This window comes from Anabrus simplex, chromosome 6, assembly GCF_040414725.1.
Source record: "Anabrus simplex isolate iqAnaSimp1 chromosome 6, ASM4041472v1, whole genome shotgun sequence".
In the NCBI taxonomy this organism is placed as follows: domain Eukaryota; kingdom Metazoa; phylum Arthropoda; class Insecta; order Orthoptera; family Tettigoniidae; genus Anabrus; species Anabrus simplex.
In genome coordinates, this window is record NC_090270.1 from 212,278,696 (window position 1) to 212,293,607 (window position 14,912).

A 14,912-nucleotide genomic window follows, 5' to 3' on the forward strand; every position below is an offset into this window, starting at 1 on the left:
ACTTTCTAATTTCCCTACGTAAATGTTACTGATTACCTTGATATTTTTGTTCGTTCTTTTCTCAAACCTGCGGCATAACATGTATTTTATTGCAATTTAGTAATCAAACATTGTTAGTAAAATAACCTTAAGCATTCTGCAAACCTGTGCAATTACTGTTTACGTACTATATTCCTTAATCTTTCCCATAAATGTTTCCGTTTATCTCGATAATTTAATCCCTTTTTAAATAAGTGCTAGAGAACCAGACAGAACATTACGAAGTGATTATACGAGATAGACGAACCAGTTTAGAGTGATGCTCAAATTGAACTCCTTCATAATCATAGATAATATCCTTCTTATTGAACACATATGCTTTGAATTATTATTTGCGACTTTAATCTCGATGAATAATCATAATATAAAATGTTTTCAAACGTACTGTTGGTAGAATTACTGCAATTTCATTCATGACGAAAGCGTTTAATATAGTATATTGGTTATAAAAATTAAATTCCAATACAGAAAACAGGTCGCTATAGAACAACTCTGCATTCGGGAGGCGAGTAGGTTCAGACCTCACCGTCAGCTATCCTGAGAATGGTATCCCATTCTCACTTCCAGTCAAATTTCGGGACGGTCCTTGCTTATAGACTACGAGCCATCCCTTTTCTTTCTTTCTTTCTTTCTTCCTTCACTACACCGCAAATTACTACACATCTCCTAGCCAAAGAGAGGGCGTAATCCTCCCACTGTACCCCTTCATGGCACGCAATGAAAACTAAAAATCCCTATTCATTTAGAAAATATCTGATTCGAAATGAATACGGAAATCAAGAATGTTATTCTTTACCGCAAGACCACTGGCCATGACCCACAAACGCCAAAAGCAATGCAGAACTGAGGCTACATCCTTCTAAAATCCCAGGATCGAACTCAACGCTGTGTTACGAAAATTTTGAAAAATTTGGGCTGATTACCTTGACATTTTTTGTTCGTTTAGGCCTTTAGGGCCTACATAGCTTGTAAACCAGACCATACGACGAGGGTGGATTACGTCTGCCATTTATACGAAACTGCGGTTTTTTTTTTTTTTTTTTTTTTTTTTTTTTTTTTTTTTTTTTTTGCTAGTTGCTTTACGTCGCACCGACACAGATAGGTCTTATGGCGACGATGGGACAGGGAAGGGCTAGGAGTGGGAAGGAAGCGGCCGTGGCCTTAATTAAGGTACAGCCCCAGCATTTGCCTGGTGTGAAAATGGGAAACCACGGAAAACCATTTTCAGGGCTGCCGACAGTGGGGTTCGAACCTACTATCTCCCGAATACTGGATACTGGCCGCACTTAAGCGACTGCAGCTATCGAGCTCGGTAAACTGCGTTTTAGTGTGATGGAGGATAGTGTTGTGTGAGATTTGTAAATTGCAGGAATTTTGGGGACAGCACAGACACTTAGACCACGAGCCAAGGGAATTACAATTTCAAGATTAAAATTTCTCGACCTGATCAAGACTCGAACCCGAGGCCCCGACACTATCTTTTTGACAATCCTTTTCATAACAACTTCATTGTGCTTCGTGTTAAACTCAACGAGGGTAGATTAAATATAAAGACGAACCTGACCTAACGGACACCTCCCTATACGGATATTTTCCCACAGAATTAATTTTATTTTACGTAAGACACGCGTTAAATAAGCCTCATTTAAGTGAACAATTCCGGACAACGGACATCGCCATTAGTCTCATCCACTTCTCTTAAGCGGACACTTAACACGTGCCAGGATATTGCTTTTACTCCGGGCAATATGCCATCTTTTCCTTAAAACCATTCTTCAGACATACGGGAATGTATTATAAATGTTTGTGTTATTTCGAGTCCAAGAAAATAAGAGAAAGAAATGTACATAGGAATGGCGTAGTAGCCGTGAAATTAATATTCTGTACAAGGTTCTTTCGCTATAGTCGTCTTGCGTTCTAATTAGTGTACATTCTGGGAACTCTAGTTACCCGTGAAGGTTACAAGGGACTGTTTACTCACAAGTTACCTAGGAATTTTTTTTCAACCTAGCTTCCATCATTCTATTCATAACTCAGATTATTACTGATAAGGTCGAGGTCAGACAGTTCAGTTAAACTTTCCACGGAACAAATTTACATCCGCTAATTGTTGAGAGAGAAATGCTGCAGCATTTCATTCGCTCAGTACACCTAAGTAAGAAAGGATAAGGATGTTTAAACCACGAAACAAGAAAAAAATGCAATTGCAGAAAGGCGAAGAGAATTTCTGTGAGAAAACTCCCTGGAAAATTGGAATGCGGGAAAACTTCAAATAAACATAATCGTGAAGAATAAAATTTAAATAGGAATAGGCATCGGGGAGTGAAGAATTGGGAGTCAATTTTCACAGAGGTAAACTGTGCGGTATATGAGTGGTTCAAGAGTGTTCGAGCGAAGAAACTACGTGTGAATGGGCCATAATACATTAAAAAGCGTGATGAATCGCAAATTTTCTGAAAGATGAGATTCTCAAACAGATGAAGAGTTTATATGTCACGCTGGATCGCGAGTTCGTGGATAACACAATGGAACCATTTAACAGACTTTATTCCCATTTCGAGAGTATTGCAGTAAAGAAAAAGTGTACTAAATTTACACACCCGTCTGAATGATTACTTCACGAAGTTGTAACTTCTAATATCTCCCAGGCAAATATGTAGTTATAAATGATTTATAATAATCAAAATAAAGATGTATGCTTATATTTGAAGCGGATATTCTTTACCGTTAAAATATTCTATTATATTTTACAACCGTGTTTCAGCTGACACCTCTCGTAAACGGGCAGCTTTCCATGCTTCCGACGATGTACGCAGAAGAGACATTTGACGGTATATGTAACGCTTAGGTAAAACCGTTCTGAATAATTGTGTGCAAACAAAAAACATTAGTCTCACTTTTAACATAAGACGTACATGTCTTAAAAAGCTGACCGTGAATTCTAAGAAATAATATAGATATGCATCACGTAGAAAAGAAATATCTCTGAGTTTGCAATAAAAAGAGAAGTCTCTTGCTTAATGCAGGAATTTAGGTTGAAACATCTTGTTCAATAATAGGTAATCAAATTCTCCCTGTGTTAGTCCTGAGCAATCACTGTAACTCTCTTACAGGGACTGTCACACATAAGTGATCTTCGTTTTCTTTGATAGTTTTATCGCAGGATCCATATTGTATGAATCGTGCCTCGGATGCTGTTCATAGCATCGTTGTTTCAATAAAATAAGTTAATATCTGTATCATATACGTGTGTTAATGTGTGTTAGCATAAACGAGTATTGAGGAATAGTAAAAGAGACTAATTTTCACAATACACAGTGTACATACTGAGAAACGTTTCGTTTGTTTGATTTTCTGGAGTTGCTAGAATGAGGTATGTCTAGCTACAAACATCGACAATTACTGGCAATCATGTTTATACTCTACCTGCTTTAAAATCTTTGTTCCGTAGTCTTTATATGATGACGGAAGGAAATACCCTACCCCACACCTCCACCCACAACCCCATGCCACTTATAGCACTAGGATTTTAGGCAAGGTCGCATACATGGTTTGACACTCGTGTATCCTGCTATCCACTGATAGGAAGTCTACAAAATTTCAACTAGGAACTAGGAGTTATCTGCTCTTCAGTTATCACAAATATCATAAAATGCACACGAAGCAACCTTCTCCAAGCGGTTTTTTTTTGTTGTTTTGTTTTTGCTAGTGGCTTTACGTCGCACCGTCACAGATAGGTCTTATGGCGACGATGGTATAGGAAAGGCCTAGGAGTTGGAAGGAAGCGGCCGTGGCCTTAATTGAGGTACATCCCCAGCATTTGCCTGGTGTGAATATGGGAAACCACGAAAAACCATCTTCTGGGCTGCCGACAGTGGGATTTGAACCCACTATCTCCCGGATGCAAGGTCACAGCCGCGCGCCTCAAACCGCACGGCCAACTCGTACGGTCTCCAAGCGGCTCATAGTTATTAAGAATTCCTTAACTTTCATTTAAAACTATTGTAGAGCCATGAAAATGAAATGGCGTATGGCGTTTAGTGCCGGGAGATCCCAGGACGGATTCGACTCGCCAGGTGCAGGTCTCTTGATTTGACTCCCGTAGGAGACCTGCGCGTCGTGATGAGGATGAAATTATGATGAAGACAACACATACACCCAGCCCCCGTGCCAGGGAAATTAACCAATGATGTTAAAATTCCCGACCCTGCCGGGAATCGAACCCGGGACCTCTGTGTCGAAAGGCCAGCACGCTAACCATTTAGCCATGGAACTGGACGTAGGGCCATTAAAAAATATCTGCTTCCAGTTTCTCGTGGAATAATGGAAGAAATGTGTATTGGTAGCGTAGAGGGTTGAAGCACGCGCACTTTTCATTCATAATCTGCGCAAGCTGCTTCTTCTTCCCGGCCTTTGCCCAATATATTGGCCCAGTTTTACGGCCGAATACCCTTTTTAACGCCAATCCCATGTGAAGGGATGGATGAAACTTTAAGATACAGACAAAAGCCCAGTTTCCGAGACAGAGGAATTAATCATACGCAGTTAAAATACTCCCCTCACAGTGGGGAATCGAATCCAGGGCACTCTAAGTTGAAGACCAGTATGCTGATCATTCCACCAAAGAGCCGGGATTTACATAGCGCTTCATCAGACCTAATTTTATATAGCTTGTAGTGGGAGTAATTTTGGCTCAACGAATTGACAACCGTAAAGGTCGTGTACACTAAACTTACTTTTGAAATGTGGTAGGCTCGAGCTCGGCATCTCTGAAGATGGTTTCTCGTACTCCCACACCATCCAAATTTCGAAAAAGTACCTTTAATAAGACCGTACAACCACCATCGCTGCCCTGGCTTTTTTCCATTTCAACACCACTAAAACTCTCATGTATTAGTGCGATGTTAAGCTATTAGGAAACAAAAAATACTTTCTTGAAATTAGAAGAGGTTCAAGCGGCGGGTTTTTCACCAAATTTTCTGTTTTCCTAATAATAAAATGAACTCAGCATAATTCCAGATACTTATACTGTCTTGACTAGGCAACAGGCCTAAGACAAGTCTTAAATTTGTAGCAGAACTGCATTGAGGCCAACCAGGAAGGAATATACGACACTAACCTCTAGATTATCGTAGGTACTGAACTAGTAGGACTACACGTGTATCTGTAATTTATTGAGTCTCATAGAATTGGGCTACGTATCAGGCACTAATAGAATATAAATCCATCTCTGTATTTGTAGTGTGTGATCGCCATGGTGGAATGCAGATAAACGCTTTCAATATTCGAAATCTCATTACTAAGTAAGACGGAGAGGTTAGTTCTATATGCAGGTTCCTTTACCTCAGATATTAACCCGGAAATCATTTCTGTGTAGACAAAGAGGACCCGAGAGGAAAGAGGAAAAGAGGAAGTCTCATTTCTAAACTTCATGACTTATTTCCGGCGAATCGAACCCATATCCTTCGCAGTATAAACCGAGTACAGCTTTACTGATTCGACTAGGCAGAGAGGTCACTTTTTTAGGAGTTACAGGAATGGCTGTAAAAATACTAGACCGGAGTTATCACACTCGAGCGCAGTAGTGGTAGGATTCGGAACTTGAAACTCAAGACAGGTAAGCTTCCCAATTCTATAGTGCAGAATGATGTGAGCACTTTAGCTTCGAATATGAACGCCAGTTAAGAGTTTCTTTGGAACAGCTGTTCATCTTTCTGCTCGGAGTTGGTGGGGATCTGTGAGAATGATGAATTGTTTTCTGTATTTATATGGTGTCAATTTTTGAGGATATCAGATTTGCTTTCTCGTAATGTCCCAGCTTCATCAGGGGTCATTTAGTTCTAAACGAGGCCGTCCACTTACTCAACTGTCACACTGAAAGGGTCCGGAGAATTTGAACAGGGGAGATTGTAGTGAGAAAAATGACACATCCTGTCCTCTGTCGTTGGTCAGATTCTCATCTCGTTACCGTGGACCTAATTGGGACACAATCTAGGCATTTAGAATTATAGTACCTTGTAGAGGAGCACGTTAACTCGCGCTCGGAAATCGAGCTGGGAATCTGGAAGAATCGAATATGCAAGTATCAAATGTCGGTGCTGACAGTGACAATACTAAGCTACCTCAGGGACTCACAGCTTGTTACACTGCGAATCAGTAGTGGAATATCGGTCTCTGGATCTAAGATCGTAGAATTAAAGCTGACAGAGGCAGTCGCATTTTAAAGGGTGGAAAAATGTCCATTCGGCACTCCGTGTCGTAGAATATCGGCATGTAAAGGATCTCTAGTGATACATTTGGTGATTACCCGACAAAATTAATTAAAATAGGTCGCCCAACAGAGATCCGTTTCTCTGCCATCTGTAAGAGTAAAACAGAATATCGGATTATTATTATTATTATTATTATTATTATTATTATTATTATTACAAGCCTCTGTGGCTCAGACGGCAGCGCGTCGGCCTCTCACCGCTGGATACCGTGGTTCAAATCTCGGTCACTCCATGTGAGATTTGTGCTGGACAAAGCAGAGGCGGGACAGGTTTTTCTCCGGGTACTCCGGTTTTCCCTGTCATCTTTAATTCCAGCAACACTCTCCATTTTCATTTCATAGCATCTATCAGTCATTAATAAATCACTTTGGGAATGGCGACCCCATCGTACTAATAGCCTATATCTGCTTCATTCATTATATCCCTGACTCGGTCAATGACTGGAAAACAGGTTGTAGGCTTTCTTTCATCATTATTATTATTATTATTATTATTATTATTATTATTATTATTATTATTATTATTATTATTTAAAGATAATTTTATCTAAAAATCGCTTATTTCTTACAGAATGCTGTTGACTGCAACTGCGTGCCCACTGCATTAGCCTTCTCACGTATTCATTCTATAAACAATAAATAAATAAATAAATAAATAAATAAATAAATAAATAAATAAATAAATAAACATCCAACTTTTGTCCCGTTGCTCTACGGGTTCGGATATGAAGTGAAATGAATCTTAAGTAGTAATAATAATAATAATAATAATAATAATAATAATAATAATAATAATAATAATAATAATATTTGATTTACGTCGCACTAACTACATTTTACGGTTTTCAGAGGCGCCTAGTTGCCGGAATTTTGTCCGTCAGGAGTTATTTTACGTGCCAGTAAGTCCATCGACACGAGGCTGACGTATTTGAGCACCTTCAAACACCACCGGACTGAACCAGGATTGAACCTGCCATGTTTGGGTCAGAAGGCCAACGCCTCAACCGTCTGAGCCACTTAGCCCGACAAAGAATCTTTGTAGCGAGTCTTATGACCGGATGCCCTTCTTGACGTCAACCTCATCAGATGAGTTAATGAGGTGAAGTGAATGGCTTTACGTCTCCATCGGACGGACGAATCACCATCAACAACATCATATGCCCTAACTCCATATGAACACTGCGGAGAGGTTTGGAATTACATCGAAGCTTTTGGCCACCACCTCTCCTAATCTGTCGGTCAGCAATCAGAAGGAGATTATTTGTTTCGACTAACAGGACTCGAACCGGCTTAATCACAGTGTCAGACTAATAGTAAGATGTATTAAAAAATAAATCATCCGTCCTCCAGTGAGGGCGACTATAAAAGTTCGGAACACATAAGTTACAGTATTTAATTATAATAATGAAATAATATCTTTTCTGGAAAATTCATCGTAATGTGATTACGATTTCAAGCATAAATGCAACTGAATAATTTGCAGAGAATCTCTTGTGATCTGTAATAAAATTTTCTTTATAACTCCTTGAAGGTCAGGTCATTAGATGGACTTAAATAAGTAAATAAATAAATAAATAAATAAATAAATAAATAATCAGAAGGTAGGCTTTATGTTCCGAGCCACTTTTATAGACCAATAACAACTGCAACAAGAACAAGTTTTTTCGTTAGTTGGAATACTATAGGCCTATAGTTTCCCTTAATCTTTATTATTTTACTTGATACGTATGCTCAGAATGGAATTAAAATGTTACGAATATTGTGAAAAAAGAGGACATGAAAATAACGTGGAGAGCCATCTCGTGCTTGTAGTACGGTTGTATGAACTTCATGAGATAGTAAACATCATTCACACTACTGTGCGTATATCATTGCCTCAGTCATAAATTAGAAGTGTAGAGAATAGCTAAGATGACATCCTCTCATGTTTGTTTCATTGTTTCTTCTCTTTTAGCGTGATCCAGTCGAGCTTGTGGCAGCACCGCGCGCTCACACACTTGCGACATCCCGGGAGGCCATGCAGGCAAGTTCATCAGTACCGACGTGGAACGGCTCAACAATGGGACGGACAGTGTTTCGGGAGCCTCTTCCTGACAAGCAGTCGACAGATTAATCAGCCATTAATCTTCACTGCGTGTGCCTTATATGTAGGACGTAAAATTCAAAACACGAGTTAATTAAACCAGGAACAGTGCGGATTTCAAGTTGAAGCGTCATTAAAGTGGATAAATCGCATTTAATAGAAACAAAATGTTTTTTGGGAAGAAATTGTTCGTTACCCTGAAAAGAAGCTATTTATGAACAATAATTTATTTTCCATTTTTGATACTTTTAATTTGTACAAATTCTTAACTATAGGATAGATACGTTTTTTAATTGTTTTGAAAACGATAGTCTCAGAATAAAAGTTACCTGAAAGTGTTTAACGCCAGTATTGGATTTTTATAAATAAGTTATCGTAAAGAATCTTAGGTTCAAATCTTTTCTTGGATGTTGCAGAACAAAGTATTTGAAATCTGATCAAAAACTTCGAGTAGTTTCGGAACGTTGCAACCTAAAAGATTTATAAACAAGTGTTAAAAAAATTCGTTTTCGAAACTTCAAATTTGTTCAAGAAATAATGAACTACTGTGTGTGAGTGAAACAGTGTGTTAGTTTTCAGTAGAAATTTAAACCACGTGTCAGGTTATTTATTCATCAGTATTTCAATTAAGTGTGCAAGTTAGGCTGTTCTGAAGCCATTAACTCTCAAATCAATTGTTTTAAAGCAATTAATAATAGCGTGTGAGTGCAGTTGTAACAGTGATCAAGATGTCTTCAATTGATTTTGACGAAGTACTGTTGCACATTGGAGAAAGAGGACGGTACCAGAATATCATGTACTACCTCCTGTGTATACCGGCAACCATACCAGCAGCATTTCTCGCTTTCAGTCAGGTGAGTACAATCAATCTTAAATTGAATTACTCTCACAATGGATTTATGGGAAATATCAAAGCAAAGCTTTATTTATTTATTTATTTATTTATTTATTTATTTATTTATTTATTTATTTATTTATTTATTTATTTATTTATTTATTTATTTATTTATCTAGTTAAATTTTAAAAGAGACCATGTGTTTGTTGATAGGGAAAGTGAGGTTATATGCTTTTAATTTCATTTTTCTTAACTATGTTTTATTCTGTTGACTATTTTTAGTTTGGTTTTTGTATTTTAATGTGTTTTTGTAACTTTTAACTTGACTTATACACAACGCCGTACCCAGAATTTTTTCGGAGGGGGTTAGCATATTTTGGGGGGTGTCTTGCTGAAACAAAATCTATTGTAACAAATATTTGTTTACTTTCAAACAGATTTTGCAGAACGAAAAATTTGAAATAGTTTTAGAGCAGTACATTTTACAACTCACCGCGTGAAGTAGAAAGGAAAATTTATAGTGGTCTGGTGGGCAGAACACTCTGTAAGACGTGCGTGCAATGCCACACTATGATGGAGGTGACAATATGGTTCGCTGTATTAACAATATTTAGAGGTTTCATTCATTAAAAGAAATATTCTAGCGGTTCGATAACAATAAAAATACTTCTATGTTTATTGAAATGGATTTTTGTGGTGCAAAACGTATTATTATTCTTCTTCTCCTACCGCTTTTCCAACATCTGTGGGGTCGCGGGTGCGAACCGTGTCACACATGTGGATTTGGCCCTGTTTTACGGCCGGATGCCCTTCCTGGCGCCAACCTTATATGGAAGGATATAATCACTACTGCCTGTTTCTGTGGTGGTTTGTATTGTAGTGTGTTGTCTGAATATGAAGACGAATGGTGCAAAATGTATTTAAAACATTTTAAAAAACATTTTTTTTGCTAGGGGCTTTACGTCGCACCGACACAGATAGGTCTTATGGCGACGATGGGATAGGAAAGGCCTAGGAGTTGGAAGGAAGCGGCCGTGGCCTTAATTAAGGTACAGCCCCAGCATTTGCCTGGTGTGAAAATGGGAAACCACGGAAAACCATCTTCAGGGCTGCCGATAGTGGGATTCGAACCTACTATATCCCGGATGCAAGCTCACAGCCGCGCGCCTCTACACGCACGGCCAACTCGCCCGGTTTTAAAAGAAAAATCCGTATATCTCAACAAATTAAAATTTCCATTTATGTCTTCAGTAAATTTGCTAATATTCATAGAGTAACATTTAAAGATGACACAGATTATATAAGTTAAATCCAATTGTTTATTTTGCAAATGCTTCCTTTTATAATATTTCTAATTTAATGTAGGCTATTTCGAAACCCGTATATGCTGTTTAAATTTATCAAGTTCACTTTTATTTCGGAGGGGGTTTGAACCCTCCTAACCTCCACCCTGGCTACGGCCTTGATGATATATATGATTGCACTTCAACGCAATGCCTTATTCTACCACCTTTCAAATGGGTACTTTCCAAATATAATTTGACAAAAAGATCAACACGTAAAATCTATAGTTTACTCCATATTCCTGGACAATATAAGCAGGATTTCTCTCTGTTAGATTTATCTCCATGCCTTGATGTGCTTGTACATCATTTTTCAATACGACATTTGGACTCATTGTTCATCTGGAGCATTTCTCATGCTTGCCGACATTTGAAAAGTTTAAACTGTAAGTTTTAATCTCTCAGAAAGTATTTTTACCATTTTTTTGAAATTTGGTATATAGTCTTAGCATACAAATAGGAGACACCAAACTAAATTTCATTTCATTTCCATCAATAATTACTAGTATTCACAAATTCAGTCCCAAACTCCCTTTCATTTTATCTATCATTTGACAAGAAAATAAGGCATTGCGAATTAGATCCACTGATTATTTTAAATTCACAATCATTTTCCAACATCATTAGTTTCAAATTCTCCTCAGTGGATGCATTTTAAAGGGGCTGCCTGGACGAGGCGGTAAAGGCGTGCTCGGTTCACCCGGAAGGACGTGGGTTCGAATCCCCGTCAGGAAGTCGTAAAATTTAAGAAACGAGATTTCCACTTCCGGAGGTGCATATGGCCCTGAGGTTCACTCAGCCTACACCAAAAATGAGTACCAGGTTAATTCCTGGGGGCAAAGGCGGCCGGGCGTAGAGCTAAGCACTACCCCATCATGTACCGCGGTTAACAATGGTGGAAGCCTTCATGGCCTGTACAGAGGTGTCTTTGTCTTTGTTTAAAAAGTTAATTATCATTAGGTTTCGTTCCACCTCGTACCATTAGGGGCCGATGACTTGGATTTTAGGCCCCTTTAAACAGTAGGAAGTAACATCACGATCATCATCATCATCATCATCATCATAAACAGGTGTTAACCGACCGGAAAGACTAGATTACAATAATAATAATAATAATAATAATTAGCAGTTTCCCGCTGGCTCCGCCGGCAATGGTATGGTGTTGTTCGTTACTGTCCTCAGGAATGTATTTGCAAAGTTTCGAGTTAATGAAATAAAGCACATGATCTGCTGTGGTAATAGAATGTAATATATGTCAACAAAACACTTGAAAATACATCACACAAAGAAACTGAATTAAACCTTCGTTGGAACAACACAACGCGCCGAACTGTTAAAAAGTCCTTCGAAGGTCTTCGTCATGGAGACAAATGCACTCATATCTTTTCTCAGAATCTACCAATTTAAGTAGTTATTACCTCAAAAGAAAGCGCTTGATCCACTGAGTGTTTTAGACGAAAACAAACTGCTTACCTCAATTAGAACGAAAGATATGATTGCTTCAATGAAAAAACAAGTTGAAGAAATGAGGCGTCAAATTGAATGTGCACTCATAACTTTCCTCAGAATCAACCAATTTGAATAGTTAAGAGCTGAAATGAAAGAGCTTGATCCACTGAGTGTTCTTAGGCCAAAACGAACTCCGTACCTCAATTATAACCAAAGATATGATTGCTTCAAAGAGACAAAAAATTGAAAAAGTCAAATAATTTGAGGAAGGCGGAAGTTAAGTGATTTATAGTACCTGATGACAAATCTGTGCGTAAATACCTTTCAGTTAAAAAAGAATGAAGGAAATCTACCGGATAGAATGGCCGGACTGACTGACTTCAGTTTTCATAAATATTTTAATATATAATAATAATAATAATAATAATAATAATAATAATAATAATAATAATAATAATAATTACTTGAACAACAAGCAAGTTTGAATAATATAAGAAATAGTGCACGTAATGAATTAAGTACAGCCAATGAGGATATATCTGAGGAAAATACCGGCCCACATGCGTTTCTTAAAAATGCCCTTAAGCCCTGAAAAGCGTATTAAACACACAGCACGATCGAAACTGCCAAGTTTGGGTCAGGAGATCAGCGCTTCAGCCGTCTGAGCCACTCAGCCCGGTCAGGATTCACAGAACGCGCAAATTACCAGGATTAAAATCAATGGTATTAAAGAAAAGTCAACAACACTTCAGAAAAGAACTACAGCGAATAAATATATAATCAGAGTTTTGACTGTACATTGCTCAGTATTTAAAAAAGAATGGTATTTCTGTATCGGTCATGTCCACAGTAACAAGAAAATGCACTTTTTACTTTTCCGTAATGTCTGTCTGTATGCATGAATGTAGGATGTACAGGCTTCACGAGTAAACGGTTGAAGAGAATTGAATGAAAATCGGTACCGTATGTAAAGTCGGGGGATAAGCCACTACAATCTAAGCTATAAATAATTTTATTCACGCTGAGTGAAATGGTAGTTTAGAGGAAGGCCTAAAATATAACTCTCAAATATTTATAATATTAGTGGTCCTAGTGATAAATACTACATAATTAAAGTTATATAGAATTAAATTTCCGATCATTTATATCTTCTACATTTTTACCGTATCGGCTATGATAACACAGATATTCATCAATTTGTATTTTTGTTGATAAGTCCAAATCAACACCAAGCCACAAGAAGATGGGTTAACAGAATTTAATTAAAATCGGTATATACTGTAGAGTCGGCGAATAAGGAACTACAGTCTAAGCTATAAACAATTTTATTCACCCTGGATGAAATTGTAGTTTAGGGCAAGGGGCCTAACATTTCATTTTTAAATACCTACTACATAACAAAAGTTACAGAGAATATAATTTCCGATAATTTATGTTTTATTCAGTTTTACCGTACCGACTATGATAAGTGTGGTATTTCAGAGTCGGAAGAAAACTAAATATGAAGGCCTACAATATCGAAAGCGCATACATAACATTGATCAACAATAACATTACATTGACCATTATTTGTTGTGATGTTCTTTGTCCCTTATCCTGCCACTCAACTCCGATAGATGGGATTACTGCTGCGTGCCGAGTATAACAGCCTGACTGAATATTGGCGGGAAATAGCTGAGTTAGAAAACTTTCTCCTTTAGCATGCCATTCCTCTGGTTCATACATTTTCTGATACTGCTGTTACGTAACACATGGTTCATCATACTACTGTATTCCAGCTATTCGAACCTTACTCTGACGCGCTGTTCTGAATGAGCAGTGTGCACACTTAAGGCAGAGGCTCGCTTAGTAGTAGTAGTAGTAGTAGTAGTAGTAGTAGTAGTAGTAGTAGTAGTAGTAGTAGTATGACCTGTTCTAGAATTACGTACGTACAACACATCGCACTATCAACCACCACAGAAACACGCAATAGCGAATATCACTCTCAACATAGGATTGGCGTCAGTAATGGCATCCGGCCGTAAATAGAGTCAGGAGCGATACAGATGGCTCCCGTGACCCCACGAGGTGTGCAAAAAGTTGATCACTTTTTCCTGGTGGTTCAATGTCCCGCTAACTCAGAAAGGTTTTTGGCGACGATGGGGAGGAAGTAACTAGCCCTAGCATTAGTTAGGTGCGAAAATGGAAAACCACAGAAAACCATCTTCAGGGCTACCGATAGTAGGTTTCGAATCCACCATCTCCCGAACCCAAGCTAAGAGCTTCGCAGCCCGAACAACGCAGCCAGCTCGCTCGGAGGAGGATAAGGGGGTAAAAGAGCTCGTCGATAGTCAAAGAAATTATATAACCAGAAGGACGAATGGAGCGTAAATGAGCAGGTCCGAATCTCCGCAGAGGTGTACCTGAGCCGGAGTTTACGTGCGGGAGGGTGGCCAGCTCCTTTCCGCTCCTCCATTCCCTTACCCCCACCAACAGCGCGTGGTAACCCATCCAAATCTTGACCACGCCCAATGTTGCTTTACGTCAGAGATCTCACGGGATCCGGTGTTTCAACACGGCTACGGCCGTTGGCTAAATGAGAAGAGAGTCGGTCAATGAACGCGGCAATGTACGGAGGTGAGTTCCCTTTTGAGGTTTCATATTCGTCTTTATCTCGCTCGCCTTGCCATCCTAACCACACTGAACTGTGATTGTGTTGTTATCTTACTGCCGAACTTCCTCTTTCTGTTGTACAACCACACACTTGTTTGTTTCCTTAGCAAGTGTTTTATTTCTTCCTCCTCCTCCTTCTTGGTTTGGTCTATGCCTCCTGTATTGTAATCACCTGCTTGAATGGTTTCTTTCTGCCTATCCTACCACTTCTCTTCTGCTTACCAGGCTTACTTCTCAAC

General features: G+C 38.6%; 1 protein-coding gene across 1 annotated transcript in view; it reads left to right on the plus strand.

The window, feature by feature from the left end:
• The window catches only part of LOC136876327 (carcinine transporter), a 309,979-nt gene that overhangs the window by 183,394 nt on the left and 111,673 nt on the right, over positions 1-14,912 (plus strand). The window contains exon 2 of the mRNA XM_067150177.2: positions 8,265-9,247. Coding sequence (XP_067006278.2) covers positions 9,122-9,247 — 126 coding nt within the window. The 5' untranslated portion in view covers positions 8,265-9,121. The remainder of the gene's footprint in view (positions 1-8,264; positions 9,248-14,912) is intronic.